Source organism: Chelmon rostratus, chromosome 3, assembly GCF_017976325.1.
Source record: "Chelmon rostratus isolate fCheRos1 chromosome 3, fCheRos1.pri, whole genome shotgun sequence".
NCBI lineage: Eukaryota > Metazoa > Chordata > Actinopteri > Chaetodontiformes > Chaetodontidae > Chelmon > Chelmon rostratus.
The window spans coordinates 10,766,551-10,792,958 of record NC_055660.1 but is presented as its reverse complement, the minus strand read 5'-3'; the positions used below and the strand labels follow the sequence as shown (position 1 = coordinate 10,792,958).

General features: G+C 40.4%; 2 protein-coding genes and 1 long non-coding RNA gene across 3 annotated transcripts; 1 reads left to right on the top strand and 2 right to left on the bottom strand.

Annotated features, from left to right (window-relative positions):
* Positions 1–1,705: 1,705 nt before the first annotated feature.
* On the bottom strand, positions 1,706–16,556 carry LOC121603955 (E3 ubiquitin-protein ligase pellino homolog 1-like). Its single transcript, XM_041933294.1, has 7 exons — positions 16,387–16,556; positions 9,283–9,447; positions 5,375–5,504; positions 4,894–4,995; positions 4,096–4,293; positions 3,788–3,976; positions 1,706–3,362 (listed from the first exon to the last, which is right to left on the bottom strand). Exons 2-7 carry the CDS (start codon positions 9,366–9,368, stop codon positions 2,784–2,786), a joined length of 1,284 nt encoding a protein of 427 aa, XP_041789228.1. The 5' UTR covers positions 9,369–9,447; positions 16,387–16,556; the 3' UTR covers positions 1,706–2,783.
* Positions 16,557–19,389: 2,833 nt separating this feature from the next.
* LOC121604606 (equilibrative nucleoside transporter 2-like) lies at positions 19,390–26,307 on the top strand. Its single transcript, XM_041934168.1, has 13 exons — positions 19,390–19,845; positions 20,855–20,902; positions 20,988–21,069; positions 21,248–21,399; positions 21,481–21,620; positions 22,323–22,457; positions 22,936–23,033; positions 23,483–23,558; positions 23,772–23,881; positions 24,043–24,151; positions 24,313–24,398; positions 24,482–24,678; positions 25,316–26,307. Exons 1-13 carry the CDS (start codon positions 19,772–19,774, stop codon positions 25,425–25,427), a joined length of 1,419 nt encoding a protein of 472 aa, XP_041790102.1. The 5' UTR covers positions 19,390–19,771; the 3' UTR covers positions 25,428–26,307.
* LOC121604607 lies at positions 22,045–24,684 on the bottom strand. The gene is made up of 3 exons (XR_006006754.1): positions 23,501–24,684; positions 22,565–23,030; positions 22,045–22,452 (listed from the first exon to the last, which is right to left on the bottom strand). It is a non-coding gene; the product is annotated as an uncharacterized LOC121604607 (long non-coding RNA).
* Positions 26,308–26,408: the final 101 nt, after the last annotated feature.

Genomic DNA, 26,408 nt, shown 5'->3' with positions numbered 1-26,408 from the left:
ACAGCTCGCTGCTGCAACCTGCTGACCAGTTGTCACCTCTCTGTAAAACCACTACACCCTATTCACAGACGTACTGTACTATCTGTGAATTAGTCTTTACTTACACTTGTACCTGCAATTTATATGAAAAACAAAACAAAACAATAGAATACAATCTAAAATCCAAATTTACTCCATTGCCAGAGGTGGAGATAGAGATATTTTACTTGAGTAAAAGTAGCAATACCACAGTGAAAAAAATCTTTTTTTACAAGTAAACATCTACAACATTTAAAATCTTACTGAAGTAAAAGCAAAAAAGTACTACTATCAAAATATATCAAAATATTCTTAAAGTACCGCTTAGTTAAAAGTACTCATTCTACAAAATGACTAATTTCATAAAAATAAATTACATCATTGGGTAATAACTGTGTTGTAAAGGTGGAGCTGATTGCAGCTACTTTATACACTGCTGAGTAGCTATAACAACATATCCATTGGTGTAAAGTAACTAAGTTCAATTACTCATGCACTGTACTTTTGAGGTACTTGTACTTTACTTGTGATTTACTTGGGTGTTTCCAATTTATACTACTTTACAATTCTACTCCACTACATTTCAGAGGTAAATATTAAACTTTTTACTCTGCTTCATTTATCTGACAGCTTTAGTTACTAGTTTGCAGTGTGCAGATTCAGATTATTAATATAAAATGTAACCAACAAGTAAACTGTGATGTATTGTTATAGCTTAATAAGATCCATCTTTAGCAGCTGCAACATAGAAATTATGCTTACACATTAATGCTGAAATGGGCCATTCTGCATGATGAGTACTTTTAGTTTTTGGACTTTTGACACGTTAAGTATATCAATTAATTAAAGAAAAAGAATTCTTCTTTTGCAAAATTCTGAATGCATTTAGATTTTGTATTAATAATCTGAATGTATAAAGTAACTAATAACTATAGCTGTCAAATAAATTTAGTGAAGTAAAAGTAGAAAAAATTTCTAAAGAATTCCTGTCAAATCCAAAATTAACATATATGGCATGTGTGCTGTGTCACATGTCGAGAAGCTGAAGATCTTCAGTGGAATATTAAAGCAGAGATTCTTCCTCTTGCAGCTGAGCTCATCAGGTTCAGTAACATTCATGATGGAAATAGACAGAGTGAGCTGACATCTGAGAGAAGAGTGATTTTTTTCATTCAGTACAATCCTGAAATACTTTGGTGTACTGCAGACCAAACATGTTAATGCTGTTTCATTTTCAGTTGTTTAAATTAAATTTGTCTCAAAAGAAACATCAGTAGTGTTTTTATTGTTTGCAGTTGGTACGAAAGCAGTCAGTGTGCAGCATGACTGCAGAGCTGTGAGGGCAACACACAAAAATGGCAAACTGGAGACGATACAGTGACATGCGAGTCAGTGAACTGGTCAACATCTGTTTTGATGCTTTCAGTCCTTCATTCCCCTCCTGTAGGTTCCAGCTCATGCATGTGTGACCACACATGCTAAGAGCAGATGAGATGTTACTGGTCTGACTGGAGAACAGCTCACCCCAAACGTTTCAGCCGTCCGATCAGATCCTCCTCGGTTTACAGCTGCAGAAAGAGTCAATGTCAATCAAAATACTGGTATTTTAAGAATCTCTCCAGAAATTGAGCCAAAGTTCTTCCTCTTGGTTACAGGATTGTCATCTGTGTAATTGAAAGGAAATTATGTAATGAATTTGGATATTTCTTATGTGCAAGTGGGCGGTTTAGCCTCATGGCGGCGGTAGAGGAAAGGTCTCTAGTATCAGAAATCTTCTTGGTGCGGTATGTTAGTCTGTACAGGGGTTGTTGAGATATCTTGTTTTATATTAAAGTGTTGATGTTTGTATTTTAGTGTTGGTATATATCTTAATCATTGTATAGTTTGCATTTTTGTATTAAAAACTGCATGTAAACATATTTTCACCTGTATATGGAAATGCACATGTTCCAGAGCAGTGACTAGAACTTTATCTTGGGGTGAAGCATTCCTTTAAGGGCACTTTGGCAGAACATGCATCATCTAACGGGACAGATTCTATTCAGTGTTTGTTCCCCATGCAACTCCTGAGCAACACTGGTTTATTGTCATTTGTGCTTGTATATTTTTATTCAGTTTAAAAAACTACATTCAATCGGGATGCGTGTGTTTCGAGTCACAGACAGCATCTTAAGAAGTTTCCCTAGAAATACATTTTTGTTTTGATACATAGTTCATTTTAAGATCATAAAATACAGTTATTCTGTGATCAAAGAGGCAACAGCATTCACAGAGAAAGGTAACTGAATTTTTGGTTTTTTTACATTTTCCTGCTTAAAGACTCTGTGTTTCCCATAAAAAAAGCTTTAAAAACAAAAACTGTACCACAGTGAGTGAAACTGAACTGAAACCAAACTGATGATCAAGGCTTAGTGTTAATGGCTCTTTAAGGCAGAGTGAGGCAGTAATCAGCTGGGAAAATCTGAGAAACATTACAGCTGTTAATTTCTGCACTGATTACTGAAGAGGTAAAGGAATAAATGACAAGTTTAAGGCAACTCAACCATCATGCAGCTGTGTCCACTTCAGAGGACGACAACGCTGCCGGGATCATATCTGATACTCAAAAAATGGCAGGAATCAATCCAATAAATGTATCTATATTGGTCAAAATTAAGTTAAATTAAGTTACAAAAAATTAAGTTATGAAATTCCAAAACTCAAAGCATATTGTTCTGTCCGCTCTTCTGCTGGTGAAGGCTTGAGATAAGAAATCTGAGTGGTTTCTAGTCCAGCGGGCTTTGGAAGATGAGTCTGATGTAGCCGGACTCTCCACTCAGTGGCTGGATGCAGAACGGGCAGGCGGCGTGGAAGGTGTGTGTGCCGTGCGGCAGCGGGATCTGGCTCCAGTACACTGCCGTCTTCTCGGAGCAGACGTGGCCGCAGGGGACGAAGGCGTGGGTGGGGGGCTCCGCGTCCACGTAGAAGCCCGCCTCACAACCCAGCCACAGTGGCACATAAGGGCCCCGCGCCCGGCACATGGGGCACTCTCTCTCCTGACACTCCGCCTCCACCTCGGGGTTGCGGCGCCCCCCCCAGCCATGGTAGCCGTGCACGTGGCCGCAGTGCAGGTAGGCCCAGGGCTGTTTCTCATCCAGGACGTCTTTCCGGCGAAGGCTGGGAAAGGCCAGCGTGTTGAAGCCCACGGGACACTGCGGTCGCCCGGCGTTCAGCTCCTGCCGCAGAGCCTCCAGGTGTTTGACGGTGGGTGTGTGCGCTAGGCCCTCGGCCGTCCGCCACAGCAGGGTGGCACCGCACAGGTCGATGAGCGAGCCGTCCACCAGCTCGTTACACTCAGAGTCCACCTGAAGGAGGGGGAACCAGAAGATTACAGGTCATTCACAACAACACAAAGTGATGCCACCTGTTTTAAGACATTTCTATATGGAGACCATCTAGAACAGGCATGTCAAACTGATTCCATAAAGGGCCGTGTGGCTGCAGGTTTTCGTTCCAACCAAGGAGGAGCACACCTGGCTGGAATCAATTAATCAGCTGATCTTCAGCAGATAACTAAGTGATCCCTTGATGTTGATTGGTTGGCCTGGTGTGCTCCTCCTTGGTTGGAACAAAAACCTGCAGCCACACGGCCCTTTATAGAATGAGTTTGACATGCCTGATCTAGAAGCTAACGGATAGACTATGAACTCCACAGGGTAAATTTAACAATGATTAATTCGTTCACATTCAATAAAACTACAGCTCCGATGAGAGGCAGGCGGTCACAAACCATTTTGCCCCTCTGCTGAGATGATCTGGTTTCCCGCAGCGTGAAGACGTTGCCGCAGACTGAGATTTCCCTCCACAGTCCAGGTTTAGAGTCCTGGCTGAAGCCGTGGCGTGGGTGCATCACCAGAACGCCGTTGGTGGTCAGTCCGTCCATCTGGCCGTCCCGCATCCTCCACTTGGCTGCCTTCTCCTGCCAAGAGGTCAACAAGTTTATCCTGTTCTTACTGAAACAAAATTCATCTGCAATTACACAGAAGTCATGAATCACTGCAGCATCCACCTCTAAAAGCAGCAGTTAGCGCAGCCTACCCCGAGGAAGATGTTCTTGGAGGAGTCGAAGCCTGCGGCGTAGATCCTTGCAGAGTAAGGTGGGTTTCTTTGGCAGATGATGCGGCAGGCGAAGCGGGAGATGGTGCTCTGAACAGTCTGTCCGTCAGCATGACTCTGACCACCCGGCACCGTGTCTGTCACCACAAAGTCAATGGGATTCTCTGTAGAACGACCAATCTGTAATAATACAGAAACGAGATTCATGTTACCAAATCTGGTATTAAAGAGTGTGTACGTGCCGGCAGACACCTTTACGTTAGTGTGATGTACATTGTGACTGTCTCATGCTAAAACTACACTAGGAAATGAAGAAACATGCATAAAAAGTCAAACAGATTTAAAAAACAGGATTTTTTTATCAGAGCAATTTGTTCGCAGCTTTGTTGATTCTCATATCTGTTTCTAATTCCTCAGTTGTGGTTTCTCATTTTTTCTTTTTGGCTCTCAGAGTTTTCTGCTCTGAATGGATGCACTGTAAGACAGGCTTCTGTGGGTTGAGGAAAGTCTAACAAGCACCAAAGCACACAATGCAACATGAATTGTGCAAAGTCTAAAAGAAAGAAAAGAGAAAGCATTTTGACTTACTTAAAAGTGCTGGAATTTAACTCAGTAAGGTCAACTGAATCTGAAGCAACTGATTGAAGAAAATACAGCTTAATTTTCAAGTAGCTTTCTAATCCTTACGTGGCCATCCAGACACACAAAAATAAAACCAACCATGCTGAGCTGAACTCCGTCTGTCTATTTGTATATATATAGTTAGTGGATGCTACAGACCTGAAACATGTCTGTGTTGCTGTCGTGGGTGTACTCCACTACCACTGTCTGTGCCCGGGACAGAGTGTATGAAATGCTGTGCTGCTCCTTGTTGCTTATCGCCTTTTGAGACACAGAAGAGATGCACTGTTACAATATGGTTCAAGTTTAAGGACAAAGGCAACTGTCTATGTTCAATAAACGATGCAGCAAGTCTGCAACAGAAAGAGCAAGTGTGTGAAATGTGGAAAATTCTAAATTTGTACTCAGCATAAATCTATTTAAACATAAAGTACTGGAACACATAACATATACTGATTGAAAATGCAAATATGCAAATGCTACATGGAATAAGCTGTTTCTATGCCTCATTAAAAAGGAACAGACAAGAGTGAAAGGCCATTCACTTCCTGTTTTCTTTTGTGTTTCTTATAGAACATTTAAAGGTTTCACTCCTGTCCATTCACATGCCTGACGTCCGTCTGGCGTGTTGAGCTCTCACCTTGGCAGCCTGAGGTGTGCAGGATGAGTGGACAGTGCTGGGTTTCACACCGTTGGCCTTGTTTCTGCGACACAGAGCGAAGCGACTTTTCCGCCTCCCTTTGTCACCATTGGGCAGAGAGCCATTACACCTGAACACACACACACAATATCTTAATATCTGGATCATATAAATCTACCAAATTAAGTCAATAGCCAATGTATTGATCCTATAATCACCCAATCCTGGTTTATACTTGAGTGATGACATATTGTGACAGTCTATGGTACCAGACAGGTTTATTTCAGTACTAGATACAATAATACAAAAGCAAACAAAAGGTCTGAAACCACAGCAGCAAACCTCCCTGGACCACAGGCCCTCTGTTGTGTCCACAGTGAATGGCCTTCAGTCAGAGTCAGCTGCATTCTTTGCTGTGGTGGAGTTTCTCAACACATTAACTGGGTTTAGGCTGGGTTATTCTGCTCCCAAACAATAAACACTATCTACCAGATGTGGGACAAAGGCATTGTTTTTTAAGTCACTAGTAAGTCTCAAGTCTTAGCTATGAAATCCTAACTCAAGACCAGCAGGTCTTAAGTCAAGTCCAACATTATAATAAACTTTTAAGCCTTTAAATTCAATTTATCATCAGTGTCTTAGAGTGTTAATACAGTTACAGAATAATAATCATTCATAAATCAGATGTTGCTTGATGTTGCTGTCCATTCTTTGGTCAGTCTTTAAATCTAAATGTGATCATCTGAGGTATCATCTGTGGTCTGCACTGACAAACACAGCTTTCCCTGCTGCTTGAGCAATGTGATTTGCTGGTGGTGATTTGATTTGAGTACCATACAACAATAAAATGTTCTGGCTCTATACACTGTCTTTCCCAATATTTTCATATCTAACTCAGTAAATTCAGGGTTTATTTTGACCAAACAGAGATGAAAGGTTTTTTTGTGAGTTTTACGTTGTATCGCCGAGTTTGAATGAAGTGTTTTTTACAATGATAAAATTACTGTTTCTGTAAATGGAGTTTGGTGGCTTTGACAAGAGGGATATGTCGGCTGTTTCTAGTTAAACAAAAAGGATCTTTTCTTTTTAACAAAAGGTCTCTTTTTATTTTGTATGAATAATTTCCATAATGTTGTCAGATACTTATTGCAGCACTGTTGTTCAATACTGGACCAACTTCAAAAATTGTTGTCTCCATTAGTCACTTCAACACAAAAACTTGAGAACATGGGGTCCAGGTTGAGGTCCAGGTTCTTTCACCTTAAAAGGCCACAAGTTCTATTTCTACACAAATTCAACAAACAACATACAACATGTAACCAGAGCTGGAGCTGGAGCCTGAGCTGTTGGTGAATTTCTTTCAGTTTTGATGATGCTAGGCTAGCAGTTTCCACCTGTCTCAAGTCCTCATGCTATGCTATGCTAACCATGACCAGGACCTGTCTACCAGGTGCAGGTACGAACACAAATGAGCATATTTACCTAATGCTTCCTTCTTTCTTTCACTGGAGACAGGAAGCTTTGTGGGGAAAGCGATTTCAGTCCAGATTCAAAAGCAGGATGCTGTGGTAATGTGGTTTGCAATTTATCCACCCAAGCCATCAGTATGCCTCTTAAACTAAACTTAAATTGAACAACATTCATTCAAAACATCATTTATTTGCAGAATATTATTCTCGTGCTGAGATGTAGTGAAAAAAACATTTTCAGAAAGCTAAACGCTGTTGGACCTTTAATTTAAAGTCAGTTTAGCTGGAGGTTATCTTCAGAGCCAGACTGCTGCCAGCCACAGGTCAAGTAAACATTAGAGTTCAGCTAAAAGTGGAGCCATTCTTTCACTGGATAATGCAAACTTCCTGCGTTTCAGATAACGTGACGTTCACCTCATTTCTTCTACAAACTCAGACCACCCCAACTCCACTGTGGCTCCACTGCACGACACATAACATGACCTCTGTTTTCACAAACTGTATGGCTCTTTAAAATTAAACCTTATGACCAGTGTAATTGCCAGTTACTGGGTCTGCCAGACTGTTTAATTCCACATGCGGACACATAATGCGAAAGCAAACAAAAGGTCTGAAACCACAGCGGCCACAGCTTCCCTGACGTCTCTCAACCTCCCTGAACCACAGGCTCTCTCTTGTGTCCACAGTGAATGGCCTTCAGTCAGGAAGTCAGCTGCATTCTTTACTGTGTGGAGTTTCTCAAGACATTTAACTGCACTGAGGCTGAGTTTGCTGCTCCTGAACAAATACAATGGACTGATTTTCATATTGCAAATAAATGAAGGCACACTGAGCTCAGATGAAGGGATTTGCTTCATCTTCTAAATCTGTATTTGCACCAAAGGCAGTTATATACAATGATTAATTGGCAGGGCTCAGACCAACAGTAGCACTATGGTGAAACAAGATAGGTAAAGGTTAAACATGACCAAGAAGTTCACTTTAAATGCTTATTAAATCCAGAGCTGGGTATCAATCTCAATCCTTTTTTGGTACCAACCACAATGAGTCCAGAGTGCCTCATATCAAAAACTGTCTGGAATGAAAGCTGGCATCCAATGTCACATTTGTAACTTTGATCATATGATTTTTGATTTAAACAAAAGTTTTGTTGAATGAAAAAAGAGTTTTGTAGAAAAACATGTTTATGTCTCTCGAACTTCCAAAAATCAGTTATAGTATTCCAGAATGTCACATACTCAGCTCTGCCACATGGTAGTCTTGACTCAACTGAGGGACAACTGTAAACTGTGGATATGAACTGACAGCCACAAAACTGCCTTCCATCTAGGTGCTGTCAAGGTCAGCAGCGAATAAACTACAGCCTAAGCTGTGGATAAACTACTCAGAACCAAATTTTTTGACAAACTTCTCGGTGTTTTTGTGCCAGGAGCCTCTGTAGTGACACCCCCACTGCACCAACAAATGAAAGAGGAAGCCAGTGTTTTTTATAGCAATGCTACTGTTATTGCGAAACAACCATTTTTCCTCAATTTTTTTCCCAGACTACCAATTTGTAGATCTCCATTTTTACATTGACTGACCTTCCTCCATATGCCACAAAACTATAATCATTATAACTTATAATCTTTATGTAACCAATGAAATCCAACTTTGTGCAGCTTCTTCAAAGCCCCAAATACTATTATTTCCTGTGTTTGACTTCAAACAGCAGAAAAAAGTAGCTTTAAAAACTGGATGTGTAGCTCAATTCATTCTTGCTGAGTCTGTAAATCAGCCTGGTAGGCCTTGAACATTGCATGAGGTGGGTACTCTGCCCACCTTGTTGCTTTCTGTAGTATCAATGTTGTCTTATCATGGTGTAGCTATGCATTCATGAACAGAGATTGTTCTTAAAAAGTGCCTCTACTGGAATGAACATCTGTAATTTCAACTGTAAAAAAACCTTCTGACATGTAAGAATTAACCAACATTACATTGTTCATTGTCCGTGTTTGGTTACTGCATGTCTTCTGGGTTTGCATTGGGACAACGTAACTCATGAATGCAATGCTTTTGCATGCTTTTCACCAGCTGAATCTCGATTATTGGATGTCATTGTGTCACTGAAAGCACCACCAAGATGAGTTTCAACACAGCCCCTTCTCACCACTGAAGTACCACACTATGAAAACAAGGCTTCTGATAAACAAATAAAGCAGACTAAGATTACACTGTTGTTGATTACTATCTAAAGCAAAATGTCTGCAAGTTTATTTTCATACCGTACTGAAATGCTCTTGAAGTAGGAAGCTGATCTAAAAACAGATTCCTCAGAGACTGAAATGATCAGCAGTTATAGTAGTCAGAAGTCTAAAACAAGCAAAACTTTTAAAGCTTCATCTTGATGTTTCAGAAGATTTGGCCACAGCTGTAAAAGCTCCCTAGTGAGCATCTCACCCCAACACAATGAGCTCTCCATATTTGACTGGTCCTTTGGTGGAAGCAGGGGAGGTGGAGATGTTATCCTGACCAAGCGAAAACATCTGTGCAGCCTTCAGGGGGAGGAAGGGTGAGGACTTTCCCACTGTGACCCTCAAAGCATCTCCATCAGCGCAGCTACACCTGCAGAGACAACAAGAAGAAGTCATGCAAACATGCAATCGAAGAAAGCGTCACTTTGGATGATTCGTTTAAAATTTAAAAACCTTCTTCAGATGTTCATACGAACACACACAAAGACCTCAACACATGCATTCATTACTACAATACACCCACACTGTCTTTGTACCGGGAGCCGGGAGCAACAGTGGCAGACAATGTATGTATTCACTCCAGTACACTGAGAAGGGTTGTTAGGTGTAAAACATACCCATTTGCATCCGTGACTGGGTGACTCACTTAGCAGCACACTGGAACTGATGTTATTATTCTTTGTACCATGAAAAAACAAGCTACACATTGATTCAGAAGTCTGATGTCAAAAGGCCGAAGAGGACACAGCATCATCATAAACCTGCAAGTTACACAACTGGTTGTTATGACAAAGTCTGCACTGATGTGGTTGATTTTAGTTTGTTCAAAACACTCATTACACATAATATTCCAGCAGCTGGACACAGCTGCAGGTCAACTGAGACAAATCACTATCATAAATTCTTGTATTGCCAAGTCCTTTCTTGTTGTTGTTATATTCTACAAAAACTACCCGAGGTAGAAACCCCATTTTAACAGAAGGCTCTCTGTTTCGGTACCCTTCGCTACCCGGAATTTTGGCATCAAATACCTATTTGAGGCTTTAAGTGCTGCCGGTAGGAAAGCTGAACTGGCAAAAGCCTGAAATACCCTCAAACAGTGACCAGGGAATTATTCAGATCCTTTATGTCAGCAAAAGTATCAAAACTACAAAATACTCTGTTACAAGTAAAAGTCCTCCACTGAAAATGTTAATTAAAAAAAACTATGCAAGTATAAAAAGTATTCAAAGTAAGTACTCGGTACAGTTAAATGTCCCCTTTGACTACTTTTTGACTTTTTTTTGTGACTCATGCATTAATGTAAAAGCAGGATTTTACTGTTGGAGTTGGTTGAGGTGGAGCTATTATGTATTGGACTGCAACTAATGATTCTTTTCATACTGGATGAATCTGCTGATTATTTTCTCCATGAATTGATTGATCGGTTGGTTTGTAAACATTGTGACATTACATATATTAAGTCTTTCAGTATCTCACTGAAAGCCAACTGCCAGTGGGAGTAAAATACACTTACATTTCTAACATGTAATGAATAGGAAGCACCAAGTTTGACTCAGACACAGGTTTCTTCCTCTAACTTGGGGTAAAATCACAAGAGGGCCAAATGACAGGAAACAAAAACACCATCAAGAGCTGCTAATATGAAAGCGACACATAAAGCGCATGAAATATCAGAGGGGTTGGGATGAGTCATGCATGTGCTAAATGATGGCGATGATGATAATCATTAGACTGCATTATGTGCTGAGAAATATCAGGAAACACTTCACTCAGAAACCTGCATCAGTTTCCTACTTGACGGTCAGACTGAGTCAATATGCCACAAGACCAAAACATTTCCCCCATCATGAACTTCAGCAGTGAAAATTCTGCAGATCTTGTGTTGTGATGCTGACGTGAAGACAGGATGTAAGATCACCTAGCTGAACAAAGATTTTACACTTTCATGCTCAGCAAACAAGTCACAGAGACTCTGGGTTTAATTCTGCCACTGAATCACAGTCACTTGGACTTATCTGACAATCGATAGCAACCTGGTTATAACGGGGACTGGTCACTGTTCCAACAGCCTATTATTCTGAAGGCAGTTGTTCCAAAAATACAAACTTTCTCACAGTTCTTTTGTCCCTAATATCCAAGTGTCAGGTTAGGGGTTTGAGTATATTGTTTGGTGTAAGACCAAGAATTAATAATTAGACTATTTAGAGCAAAATTTCCACCAATTCAGCACCACGGACAGGGCCAGCAGTCACTGAGCCAACAACTGCAGGGTGAGTGTGTTATTCCGGAGCGATGAGCCTTCAAGCCAGCAGGCATTTAGTTCAGGGAAAAGGGTTTTCTGTCCACTGTGACAACTATTAGGGTTTCAGAATAATGCAACGGCACTGTTGCAAGTCTGTTGCACAGTTTATCCTGCACAACTCACTGTCTTGTAGAAAACATTTGTAAAAATGTTCAGGCTTTGCACATGAGTGGAAAGTTGCCGCATCATTAAAATTCCAGACTTTCTAGGATGCATGGGAAAGTTTCTAGAACAATGGAAAATGCTGCAGGGCTTCCTGTGGTGTATTACAGTGGAAGCTCACAGCATCAGCTGAAACAGACAGCACCTCAACCAAGTTTTTGACCGCTGGTAGCATTGTGGAGCATTTTTGTGGGTCCTTGTTTTGTTTGGTCGTGTTAATACGGATGACACACATTCCTGCCACTGGTTTCACACTATTCTACTGACCCACGGGCAGCAGTAACACACTATGAAATGCAGCAATGCACCAACAAAGGTAGCGAGGAAGAAGACGGTTAGCAAGTAAATATGGATTTAAACAATGAACTTTCTAAAGTTTTTAAAAAAAGACAAATGTTTTATCAGTAAGGATGTTTCATGAGTAACAGTGAATGTAAATAGAAATTTTATTTGTTGACAAGACAAATTTACAGGGCAGAGGACTGTGAGGATTTGCTGCTTTTCTTTATGTTACTTGACGGTAAACTAAATATATTTGGGTTTTGGACTCTTGGTTGAAATGGGGATCAGCATTTTTCACAGCCTGTCTTACTTATTAAGCAGATTAACTGAGGACAAGTCACTAATTGCAGCCTTAGTTTAATTTGTGTGAAATAATGAGAGCAGCAAGTTGCAATGCTGGCAACAAGAAAAACATTTTGCATGCTGGGAAAGGTGAGTTTCATGTTGGACACGTCTTCACCAACACTGGATCAAGTCAAGTTTGTTTAGAACTAGATATGATCTGAGAGCTACTTTTAGCTTTGCCTCTGCAAGACAACCTGTGGCTGAAATCCAACAAACTGTAGTTCAGCACTGTTGTAGACTGATGGTTACCAGTTAACTGGGAAAATCTGACATTTATAGAAATAGGTATCATGAAAAGAGAGCCTCAGCCTTCCATCCTGGCTACAGTTTATTTCAGGGGCCATGAATACAGCCAGTGAACTGCAGGCGGACAGAGACCCATTCACTGCCTGTAACTGGACACCACATAAGGAGGACGACTTCTGAAGTGACTTCACTCCTCTACAACAAATGCTCTTTTGTGGTTCTCTTTCCTCTCGTGACAAAGACGTAGCGTCCCCGCGAGTGTGACATCGAGGTGAATCACACATCGAACTGTTCACGCCGCGGCTCAAAGCTGATTTTATCCCTCACTTGTGACTCAGATCTCATGGTTTCTAATCAGAGTGAACAATGCAATGCCGCATGGGGTCGAGACTCTTTGGGAAACCTTTTGACTACAGTCTGTCCGCATCACCGTGGCAACAAGGACATCATTCAATTGAGGCACTAAGTTTTCAAAAAGTTCTATTTTTAGCTTTTTATATATGGCTGTAAAAGGGGCAGCTGTGGTTCAGGATGCAGAGCGGTCGTCCACTTATCAGAAGGTCATTGGTTCAATCCCCTCAGCAGTCTACACGTCGAAGTATCCTTGAAGATACTGAACCCCTTGCCCCCAATGTGTGAGTGTGTGTGACTGGTTAAACGCTGGCAATGAGCAGGTGACTTGTGTTGTAAAAGTGCTTTGGGTGGTTGTCAGACTAGAAAACCGCTACATGAATTTAGTCTATTTACTTTATATATTTCACAATGTTTTTATCGTGTCCCCAATTCTGCTGCTCTTATTATTGGTTTCCATTTCATCTGTTATCATACTATATTTCTTTCTTATGCATGTGATATTGGAGATTATTAGACCTTGACAGAGGTCAGTCATCCAGCTATCTTTGGGCTTAACTCAGGCTTTCAGGTATCAGGAAGCTGGCTCACTGGGTAGATCACAATGGTAACCTGCGCTGCACAGATAAGCCGCTCCAGAGCAACCTCGACTCCTGACCACTGAGGTCACTTTAATAACTGAGTCATCATTCCTACAGGATCCTGACATGGACAAAAGCACTGGCTTTACAATGAAGTATCAAGTGATGAAGAGCAATAGATATTTTCATAGGTCAGCAGAATCTTTTGCTGTTCCAGATGTGTGTCCACTCTGGTTTCCAAACAGAGTTTCTAACAAATGCAGGGATAGTTTATGACACAAAATATAATAACAAAAATGAAAGCTAAGTTTTTTAACTGTGCAGAGTTTCGTCATGAGCTTCATTTACAACACGATTCCTGACAGTGTCGAGGCTTTTATACTCTATTCCATCAGCGCGTGCCGGGCACTCTGAGGGCTGTTTCCCTAAAGGGAAAACAACAAGACCAATCATTTTTTGATCGTCATGATAAATGTTAAGTTTACTGCTCCGAGTAACCACAGAAAACAGGGAAAGGACAACATGGAATGACATGAAATGGAAATTTATGCTGATTACCACGTTATGTAAATACATAAACATGCTAACAAGCTTGCTTGCTGCGTGCAATGTGATGTCTTCCTTACAGCTGAATTGTTTTTACCTTTCTTGTTGACCAAAGGCTCTCATCTCAGCTCAAGCTGAACTCAACAGACCTGTTCAGACACAACCTGATTTGAGTAGTGCTCGCAGCTGAATTCAGCAAGTTTGTCAGCGAGCTCGATCAGTGCACCAAAATGCCATCATGGTGTGGCACAAGCCATTGGAAACAATGGGTTTCAGAGCATCGTGGTGTCATTGTCATGCTGTGCCTGAAAGGGCCTTGAGTTTGGGCTGCTAGGAGGGGGGTGAAAGTGCTCCAAAAGGAGTGTGCCGGATTTCTAACACAAGAAAAAAACTGAATGACCGAATGTGGCACAATAATCATTTAATCTCAGTCATCTTGTTTTCACAATTGTTGAAAATTTAAACTGAAAATAAAATTTGATTAATTACTCAGCCCCACCACACAAACAATTTAAAGCAATCATTTCTGATTTGTTAAATTAAGTTAAATTAGAACACAATTAACCAGATTACCAAGGCTGGGTTACTCATCGCTCTTTGAATTAAATCACAAAAGATGTAAAGCAGCACTAGGAGATTTTACCAAAGATCAATATCATAATAAAATCATTATTATTAAGTTTCAGAAATTTCTAATATCTTGACAATTCCTTTTATGTATGTGTATTAGGACATATGACACTTTTATGCAAGAACAAAACAAAGGCTGAAGAACTTCCTTAAATATCTATTATATAATATAATGTTTGTCACCAAAGCTCTTAATAGAGCTGAGCAATAGTTTAGTATTATCACTTAGCAACTTCTAATCTGGACAAAGGCAAGGGGCAGGGAGATGTGGCCGCTAAATCTGGCACACTAACAAGTAATCGCACGATGAAGAAGGAGAGATATCAACGATCTTTCTCCAGAACGACTCACCCCACCTTCAACCTGTTTATAAATGTAGGATCCTTACAATAAAACTGTTTTTAGGATTCTTACCATTAAACTGTTTAGCTTTCTGACTTTGTACTGCAGCTGCTGTACCCATCGGTATAAATAAAGCTCTATCATACGTTGTGATTAATTTTTCTTATTAGATGACAGCTTAAACAATAGGCGCATTGCATATGAAAGGTTTTTCTGTGAAAAGCAGTTCCACCGCCCCTAATGGTTTAATGTTATATTTCATAAGAGTGTATTTATTTTCAGATGTAAGCACAGCTGGAGGTTGGGGGTGGCCCACATCTGCTAAAACTATGGGAAACCATGTATTAATAATGTGACATTGAATATAACCATATCAGTCATCCCATGGCCTAAAATGACAGACAGCTTGAACTGTGACCATCTCTTCTGTTCACCCTCTGCATCTGATCTGCTTTAATCCAGCCAGACTAAATTTTCTCCAGGTTTTAGGTCAACGTGTGCGTGCAGAGAGGGGTCGACATGTCTATAAGCTTTTAATATGAGCAGACAGTTGGACAAAAAAGGCCAACTTTCAAGTTTTAAATGGGGAACAAAGGCAGCGTCTGCAGGGACAGATGCTCTGGTAGGATGGTGCATGCTAATCAGTTTGTGTGGCCAGAACAAAAGAGGCCAGCTGGGCAACACAGAGCCGGACAGGCCGGCTAGGCAACCACAACCACTGCTGGAGCCCTCTACTTAAGATAATATACAACATGTATACACTATGACAAAAGTATATGTATGTGGAGTAATATTCATGATTACCCTGTAAAAAAAAGCTATCTTGAAATTCTGAATTCAGTGTCACACACAATATGAAGGAATAAAATAAAATAAACTATACTATAAAGATTATACTCATAGTATATGAGTATTTCAGGACAATATTCTAGTAGTATTTATAATTACTCTATAATGTGTAAATAGTTAACTTGAATATCATAATTCAGTATCACACAGACTTGAAGGAAAGGTAGGAACATTGTGGGGTATGGGGGTACTGTATAGCCACTTAAAGAGACAAAGAAAAACTTAAAACGATAAACTTAGAGCATTATAATTATATTATATGTTAATGTAGGAATATTAAAGTGGTTGTGCTTGTGGGTGCTACCATAATAAATTACCAAATACACGAATACCAAATGCAAAAAAAAAGAAAAAAGAATCACGGCTAAGTCTGGCAATAACCTTCAGAACATTCATGTAGGAACATTACGGGAAGTTTATGACTTTTAGTTATGGATGTTTAGATTGACTCGGAATTATTATGTTTACAACAGCTAGTTAGCTAGTTAACGTCAACGTAACTATTTGAGCCCTGGTCAGTGAAAGTTAAGAACTCATAAAGTAGTAGCTTCGTTAGCTAACAAGCTTTCTTAGAGCTAGTGTAAGCTAGCTAACATTGTGGGGCAGACGCTTAAAAGTTGGCAACGTTAATACGAATGAAGAGAAAATCGTTTAAAAACAACAAACTTACCAAAGTTACCGGTCCCTCTAAAACAGTTTCATGTTCCGAATGTCTCCGTTGCGGTTACCGACGCTGCTGACTGCTTCTGAACGGTGTTCCCTTGCTGTCCGGTACCGGCAGGTTAACAAGTTTTCACCGGTGGATGATTCGTTGAACTAGACAAACACTCAATGAGCTTTTTCTTCGTCTCTGCACGAATCTAAACTGGGCTGCTTCCTGAAGCCGTCCTCATTAAGCAGCACCTACTTCCGGTACGCATTTCAAAATAAAACGAGTAACTTCAGCACCTACATTTCGATGGTGATTGATGTGTAGGTCAAGTTATGAAGGGAAAAAATACAAATATTAAACTGCTAAAGATATTAACATAGTTTTACTTATCTTCAAGACGCTTTCTAACAGGTATACCGTATTTTATAAAATTTTATGGCAATATTTTATATTGCTTATATATCTCTGACCACTGGTGCACTCATGTTGGAAATACAGAAGTGCCCTCTTAGACAAAACATGCCCTCAAGGGTGCTCTTCTAAAGGAGAACGCAGTGCCATACAGGCTGCCCTTTGTGCTCAGAAAAGGTTGTATGAATACAAAAGGAAGGAGTAGATGTGATATTTAAGGATTTTAACAAGATAATATAACTTTTCTTCTGGAAAAATATATCAGAGGTACATTATTATTCAAAGTAAAGTGTGCTATTTACATCTTAAACATGTATGGAGGGGATATTTAAAGCTATATAAAGGGAAAAGGGGAAAAACTGTACTACATAGGTAGTGGTTAACAAAAGCAACATTCAGACAGGAGATGATCAACCATTCAGGCCTGCTGTTTAAATTTTAATTTAACAAAATCATGACTTTATGTCATGATGATTAGCATGTTCTGTTAATATTTGCTGTCAGTGAACACAACTGTGCCAGACTCGCACCACAAACGGGTGTTTTATTATGAAAGTTCAAAACGCGAACTTCCACCTTTAACTCCAGCAGGTCTGTCTGTCTGTCTGTCTCCCTCTCCCTCTCTCTCTTTGTTACCAAATTCTTGAAAGTATTCTGTTTTATGTCAGTTTAGTTTGAGAAATAGTGGAAATAGTGTAACAAGTTTGATTTCACCAGCACAGCCATGTTTGGTCTTGTAAGTATATGCGCGCTGGACAAGCTATGTCCCCAACATGCATGAAATTAGACAAATCAGTCCAGAGAAAAATACTGCTGCATAGCATTAATTTGCAGAAATGCTTTGCTGTGACACAATTATGTGCTTTCTCATATAAGCCAGATTAATTTGTCAGATATAACATAACACATTAATAATAACATTCATAATAATGAATTGGGCATTACTCACCTACAAAACATCAATATGTTGTGCAAATGTGCAGAACAGGACTAACCGGCAGGGCAGTTAAAGAGTGAACTAATCTTAGCTCCAGGAAAATGAGTCACATCCTACATGCTAATGTGTCACAGTGTCACTTTACAGGTGTATTTGCCTCTGTGAAAATCTACTTGAAGAATAATTTCATAAATTGTTTATTGTTGAGTCAGTGTTTCCTTTTTCCTCCATTAATCTGATACTTCTTGTTAAAGGAGTAACAGCTCATATTGTTGACAGATAAATGTAATGTTTATGTTTTCTATCCTATTCTATTGTCAGATACATTGCATTCGCAGAGGCAGCAGTTTGAAAGTGCTAAGGCCATCTAGTATTAAACATATCAAATCACAAGAAAGCACATATGTACATAGGGATTTAATTTAAAAAGAGAAAACAATTATCTTTATGATATAAAAAATGGTCCATGAAAAAGTTCTGAAATGACAGGAAAATCTTGTTAAAAAACTACATTTGTATTGAATATTTTTGTTGTTTTAGTGTTTTGTTGGACAGTCAGATCTCAAATTATTCAACTGCCTTTCTAAAATAACCCAGAGAACATCTATGCTAAATCAGAGTCACATGACTTGAGAGAAGTGAGTCCATGTGAACAGTGGTAGATTTATTCAATATGTCTAACCATCCTCACATGGTCAACTTTTAACCTAGTGTAGACATATGTGTGCTTTAATGAAATGTGCCCTTGTTGGTATAAGCAATGCACAACATTAAACATGTTTGGTCATGACTGCAGAATGTGTCTTATTGGCAAGAGATAAATGATCAGCTGCTGGACAGGAACATGAATATTGATCGTTGCCATATCTTGAGGAAACGTCACTGCAGTGACTTCACAGTTAGAGTTGTAGGTGTTGACATGCGCTGTTGTAATAGATGTGATCAATGACATTTTCCAATGTATGGAGATGCTTCTTGTTGCCTCTTTGGAATCTTTTCCAGTATAAACAGAGACCTTGTAGGCACAAGCAATCCTCATGGGGACCAGAGATTGATTTCAGTGAGGCTAAATGGGCTCTGATGTCCTGCTTAAATCCTGTTAAGGTGTGAATGGAGGTTGGGTTAAAGTTAGGTTTAGGGTTAGGAAATGAATTAAAGTCAATGCAGTGTCTATTGCTCAGCTTTGTCCAATCCAGAAGCGATTTAAAATCATGGGAGTTTCAATCTCCCACTTAAGAATTTATTAATTGTATAAATTGAGAAAAATCTTGACATCAGATGAATGTTTTCAGTAGCCTCAAACATCCTCTGTACACTTCCTAGGTGTGCTGAGCACGTGCTGTCAGCGATCCCACAAGGAGGAAATGCCATGATGATTGCTGCGTAATATGTTGTTGTCCAATCTTAAGTCTCTATTTGATCACGTTGTTTCTCTCTCTCTCTCTCTCTCTCTCGTGAACTCCATTCTTTTTTTACACAGTGCGGCGAAACAGCAGCTAAAAACAGACAGTTGTCTGTTCAAATTCACTGTTATGATATGAAGGGATAAGAGGGAGAGAACGAGAGGAAGAAAAGGCGAGATACAGACGTAATGTCTGATGAAGGATTACATGTTTTGCCGTTGTTCAACAATGAAAAGTGAATTTGTGTGCACAAATTTAAGCAATTTGCGCGGTTATTAAATTGAAACCCTCCCATCACTGTGTGTCGGGGAGAAACAGTATCTGCTGCAGTAGCAGGATCAGCCTGTTGCAGAGCGCAGGAAGCAGACAGTCGTGCTGATATTTGTGCTGCTGTAATGCATCAAGTTGGTGATTTGCAGGTCGGATTGGGTGCAGATTTTGATTAACATATACTTTTGTTGGGCGGGCAGGTGGGCTGGCTCTTATGATGGGTCTGGTGAATGCTGTATAAAAAAAAGTTTCATAAAATAATAGCCTGCACTTTGGCCACTGTGGCCCGTCGTTTCTAGGAAACACTTTTCTACAGAACTACGCGCTACGAAATCCAACCGCTCGCACATCAAGGGGGCGGTGCCGCGCTGTGCCAAAGCTCATGTTCCGGGAGGAACGCGCCTTTTCATTCATTCAAAGGGCATCGACCATCCGAACACCTGCTCAGACTCTGAGGTGAGCTCCGTCTGTCTTGTTTTTATCTTTTATCTAAATTTAACGGTTTTCTTACGGAGTTCTGAATGGTTTATCACATGAAATCTTACTGTACGCGTTGGCTTTACTCTGGGACTCTGTGGCGAAAAGGCGCGATAATGAAACGTTTCAATTGAATTAGAAGTTATTTACCATTTTAATACACATGCGGACAGACGGTTCGGCTGCTATAGGATAACCAAACAGATTATATTTACCCACCTGATTAAATAAAAATGAGCGGCAACACTGCTCTGATGGCGCCATGTGCGGAATACTGTGGCGCCATGTGCAGAAAACTGTTCATGATGATGACGGAACAAGATGAGTCACAACCTGCCCCTTTTTTCTTTTCTGAGGAAACACAGTGAGCCGATGAACTAAATATCATCTGAGAGCAGAGACTCAAACCTGTATCACTGCTACGGCTTCATACGCAAAAAGGAGGAATTTTGTTTTAATTATGTGAAAATAAACATTAATGACAAAGTTACTTTACAAAAGAAAAATTAAAAACCTTCAATTCATTTTAGGCCGATTTTCTTAATTCATTCTCAAATAATGTCACATGTCATTAAATGTTGTTAAGCAGTGGTGAAAGAAGTATTCGGATCCTTTATTTGAAATGAAAGTACTAATACACACTGAAAATAATCCACTATAATCCACACTGAAAGTCCTGCATTCAAAACCTTACTTCAGTAAAGTCTAAGTATGAAAAGTAAAAGTACTCAGAGTGCAGTAAAATGTTCCCGGGCAGTGTTTTTCTATTATATCTGATGTTTGAATATTAATATTACTGCTGCTTTAATGTGTATGTTGCACTTTATTGCTGTACATGTTTAAGGTTAGTTTGATCTACAGCAAAGCATCATATTCTATAAGATAAGATCCTATAAGATCATCATGTTTGTAGCATGGCTGTCCTGTGAGAACTGGAAACACATTGTTTGAGTTGTTCATTCAGATGCTTCTCTTGACTTTCCTGCAGAAACAACAGGATGTGGAATGAGAAGAAACAGAGTCCACCTGCTGACCGGTGAGTTTGATGTTTTCTACCAAACACTGTTCGTATAAATGGTGCTTTAAGTCACTTCAGGTCATTAAAGCGTTTGTCTCCACAGTGGTCAGGCTGTAGCCTTCATCATCTTTGTGCTCGGTCTGGGAACTCTGCTGCCCTGGAACTTCTTCATGACGGCCTCTCAGGTTTGACTCCCATGCTTTCTTCTTCTTCTTCTTGTTTTTCGTCATGATGAAGATAAAAACCCTTGAAAATGTCTGTTTGTGTCTAAAAGCAGAGCATCATATGTCCTCTGGTGAAACAAACACTTTAGATTGTGTTCCTCTAACGCCACTAAGAGTTATTACATCATCTTTGTTAAAGTATTTCAACGAGCGCCTCACAGTCACCAACATCACCTCGAACGTCACATCAGGAGCTGCCACTAAAGACTACAACTATGACAGCTGGATGGCCTTGCTTTCCCAGCTGCCCCTGCTGCTGTTCACTCTGCTCAACTCCTTCTTGTATCAGTGGTGAGTAAATGTCAAACTGCAGCTTTATTGACACGACGATGATGCCGTCGACAACCTTATGATGATGCTTGGTCTCTGCAGGGTGAGGGTGCGTCTCCGTGTAGCCTTCAGCCTGATCGGCATCTTCATCCTCTTCACCCTCACGGCCGCTCTGGTACGGGTCCCCATGCAGCCGGACACCTTCTTCTCTGTCACCATGGCAACCATCTGGTTCATCAACAGTGAGTTTACACACGTTATCCACCTTCAATTGATCATTGATTTTGTTTGCTGGAGGTTTGAAGTTCAACCAGACAACTTTAGCCAACGTAGTCAAATGAACAAAGTTTGTATTCAATTGATTAAGTATATTAAACATCAAACACAGAAAGTGATGCACGACAGGGAATGTTTGAAGGATACGAAAATATTTAATTTTTGCTGCCTAAATCTGCTGAAAATGGAATTGATAAGTAGAATCAGAACTGATCACATGCAGATGAAACCACGCAGGTGAGCAACAATTCAGTTCAATTCAATTTTATTTATATAGCGCCAAATCACATCCGAAGTTGTCTCAGGACACTTTCCACATGGAGCAGGTACAGACCAAACTCTTTAGCTGCAGAGACCCAACAATTCCCTCATGAGCAGGCACTTGGCATGTGTGTGTGCCTGTGTGTGTGCGTATATATGCAGACATATATCTGTTTACACAGTCACATTGTGGGGACCCGCCTTCCGTATGGGGACAAAATGCAAACCCCATGATGTAAATCATTAAATGTTAGGTTAGGGTGAAGACTTCGATTAAAGTTAGGGTAAGCTGAGGTTAGGGGAAGGGTTAGGTTTAGGCAAGTGGTGGTTATGGTGACTTAAATGAATGTCTATGTAATGTCCTAAAAATGATGGAAACATGACTGTGTGTGCGTGTGTGTGCGCAGCCTGCAGTGCAGTGCTGCAAGGCAGTCTGTTCGGGGTGGTCGGTCTGTTTCCTCCTCGTTACAGCACCCTGTTCATGAGTGGTCAGGGTCTGGCCGGGATCTTCGCTGCAGTCGCGATGCTCCTCTCCATCTTCAGTAAGTGACGACAACAACAACAACAACAGCAAGGCAGTGTTTGAAACGAACACGAGGACTAACTACACTTTTGCTGAAAACAAACTTCATGTAGAAGTCGGACTCACTTGTGCTTGTTGTTTATGGTATTTAAACAGTGGAACACTGATCTCTTGGGTGAAGTGAAGAGCTGGAACAATAACTCAGATAATTATTTATGCTGGTAGAAAATACAAATTCATCTTTTTAAGACTGCAACTAATCCCAATTTTCACCTTTAATTAATCTGCTATTCATATTCACAATTAATCATCTATAAAGTGTCGGAAAATAGTGAAAAACGAAAGAACTTCACAAAGAAATGATCAAATTATTTGCAGATTAATCGATCAATTGACTACAGCTAGAAAGTTTTTCTAATAGAATTTATATGCAAATGTGTTTAAGAACACTGGCCTGGCTGATGAAGATGAATAAGCTTAAGTGTCTCTTTTGCTAGGTAACGCAGATAAAAGCTCGGCTGCGATGGGATACTTCATCACTCCATGCGTGGCCACACTGGGGACTCTGCTGTGTTACCTGCTGCTGCCACACCTGGTTAGGAGGAGACACAACACGCTGTCACACACACTGAGAATGAAATAATGAGCTAAATCCATCTTGTTCTCAGTCAGTTATGACGACTTTTTAAATCAGTGCCAGCTGCTGTTGAAAATATTTTTTATCATTATTTAATTAAATTTCAGTTGTCTTTTATTAAACAAGTAAATTGTCTATTAAAAACACGCCCCTGCTACTACTGCCAATGTACTTATTGCATTGAAGATCACAAAAAAATTAAAATTTTCAAGACTCAGGTCAAATAAGTGAAGCAGAAATTGAATGTAAACAATAAAGCACTCAGCGTCACATATTAAATGACCAGCAGCTATTTGCAGGAGTTATTTCTGGGCAAATTTAGTTTAACATGTTTTCAATAATGAAATAATGATGTCTTTTAAGGTTTCACATTATGATCTTCTGACAGTGTCGACTCTCCTCTGCAGGAATTTGCTCATTTTTACCTGAACAGAAGTCAGTCTGATAAAGTGGAGACGTCACAGGAGCTCCTCAGCAGCACAGGTCGGTTCTTAAGTCAAAGGTCTTCATAAAGGCAGCACTCTAAGTCGACCAGCTAGTTCACGAAGGGCGACCCGCCTTACGTTAATTGAACACATAGGTCAGAACGAGGCTAAGTCTGAACGTGCAGACTGCTGCAGCTGGCTCCAGGTCAGTTTGGGTGATCATATCATGAAGCAAGTCACTAATTCGTTTTGTATTTCTTTCCTTTTAAAGACAAAAAAGTGCTAAAAAACAATGATAAAGAGCTCGAGGTCAAAGTGACGTTCATCAGCGAGGCAGGAGAGAATCAGGAGCGTTCCTCCGTCCTGGCTGTCTTCAAAAAGGTGAGCAACTTTTTTATCTTTTATCTATTTCTAAATGTCGTCCCTTACATTCCTTCTTTCTGTTTCCTCATTCGAATTATAATTACTGCGCATGTGAGCACATCCTGTGCAGCGCGCCGCCCCCACGTGTTGAAAATGCGAGCTTCCTGTGTGTCCCGCAGATCTGGCTGATGGCTGCATGTGTGACGTGTGTGTTTGCCGTCACCCTGTCGGTATTTCCTGTGATCACAGTGCGAGTGCAGACCGTCTACCAGGACAACGCAGCCTGGAGTGAGACATCACATTCTTTACTGTGTTCCTGTAGTTTCTGAAGCGTGATGGATATTCACATCCATATCAGAGTCGTAGTTAAGTCTGCGACTCTTCTACGTCTGACTTGGCTTCATAGTTTGGAAGAGTTTCAAGTCAGTCCTGCTCTCTGTCTCTTACAGAAAAAGTGTTCACTTGCGTTTGCTGCTTCATCGTCTTCAACGTCATGGACTTGGTTGGCCGCAGCGCCCCGTCTCTCGTCCAATGGGTGAGTCTGCTGCCTGCTCTGACGATTTATTTTGCCTCTTCAGTTTTGCTTTGTCAGATTAATCATCGCTGATGTCTGTGCAGCCTTCCAAGGAGAGCGTCCTGTTTCCTGCCGCCGTGTTGTCTCGTCTCGTTTTCATCCCTCTGCTCATGACGTGTAACGTGGAGAACTCCAGATTCACCATCCTCTTCGGTCACGACTGCGCCTTCGTCATCATCATGGCCCTGTTCTCCTTCTCCAACGGATACCTGGCGAGCCTCTGCATGGCCTACGCTCCACAGTGAGTGTTCTGCGCCTTTTCTGAGGGATTGAAATGACAAAACACCCTCAGAACTAATGAATGAATGAATGTAGCGTGCGAACATGAAGCATGAGCCTCGCACACCTTATTCAGTACAGCTTAGATGTGATTTCAGCAGGTGTGATGTGCTCATTGGCTGCTGTTGGAGAAACAATCAACCAGTCAGTTTTGTCATCATCGTCATCATCATCATCAACATAGCTACCAGACTACATTTGTAAAAACGGGACAGAAGTGTGGATGAGATTGAAGAGATTGTCCTGTTTGTTGACTTAGAAAAGAAACAGCTGTTTCCTCAGTCGTCATGACAAAATGTTGTTGCTCTGAGCAACCATGACCACAGCTTCTGTTTCGGTTTAAAATGGTGTCAGAAGGATTGCTGCGCCACTCGCTGCTGATTGTGGTTCAGGCAACGCAAAAAAAACTAAAGATAGAACACAAAGTCCCTGGTTCCTTTCAATTCAGTGAAAGGAGCGATCCTACAAGAGGATAAATGCCTGACGTTCTGTGCTACTGACTTTTCCAGGGTCTCAGATGTTGTCTTGAGCTTGATATTCTTGATATTCATGTCAGTGTTTGTTCATGTGAATGAGCTGTAACTGTCTCTTTCTCTCAGGCTGGTGCGGTGTAAAGACTGTGAGACGGCCGGCTCTCTGATGACCTTCTTCCTCGTTCTGGGTCTGTCACTGGGAGCGTCATTCTCCTTCCTGCTGGGAAAACTGGTTTAGACGAGTAGGCCACATGAGACTTTATGGATCCTCATGAGGGACTTTGGTCAGTGTCGATCCAGGCGAAGCAGCTCCTGCCATGAAACTTCAGTTTCATCCATCAAGACAAAAGAATAAATATGAACCAAGTTAAAGCACTTTGTACTAAAACTAATACTTCATCAGCATATTCAGAATAGTGAAGGCCCATATTTAGTCTAAACACTTACATAAAACTGTGGAGAGGCCAGATGAAATATTTTTTACACATTTTTAATCTGAAGACAGGACTACTACTTTGAAAGTCCTCTCCTTCCAAAGTTTTTGAATTAATATCTCCTCCTCGTCACAGCTTCCACTGCGATATCTTTCTACCATATGACCACTGAGGACTTGTTTATTACTGTGTTGTATATTTCAGGAAATTAAAGGAGTAATTTATGCACTTCCTGCTCATTGCCTTGTTTAAAGATACAGTGGTTACACAGTGACACTGCACTCCTATTGGCTACAAAGACATCTGCGTTGACCACTGACATAGAGGGACGATGCACACAAGTCACACATGGATGAATTTAATATTTTACTTTATGTTACTGTATCACTGATCACTGAACTTCTGCTGTTTGTTTTTTCAGGTGTAATTTATCCTTTTGAATTTTGAAGTTGTTTTAACTGTTGTTCTTTTTATGTTCTACTGTTCTTCACAGATCCCAGATCAATTTGTAAAAATGACATTTTTAAAGGTGTTTTTATAAATGGAGACATCTTTTATTTTCCTACCGCTTATTTATGTGTTTTTTGTACCACGATGACGACGTCTTTCGCGAGATTTTGTATAAAAAAGTGATTTTGTAAAAAAGTGATTTTCTGCTTGCATAATAAAATGCACAGAATTGTCGCTGTTGTGTGTTTTATTACATGTCACCTCTGCACCGAAGCAGAAGCAGACACCGGTTTATTGCCAAGTGAGTTTTCACAAACAAGGAAGTCGTCTTGGTA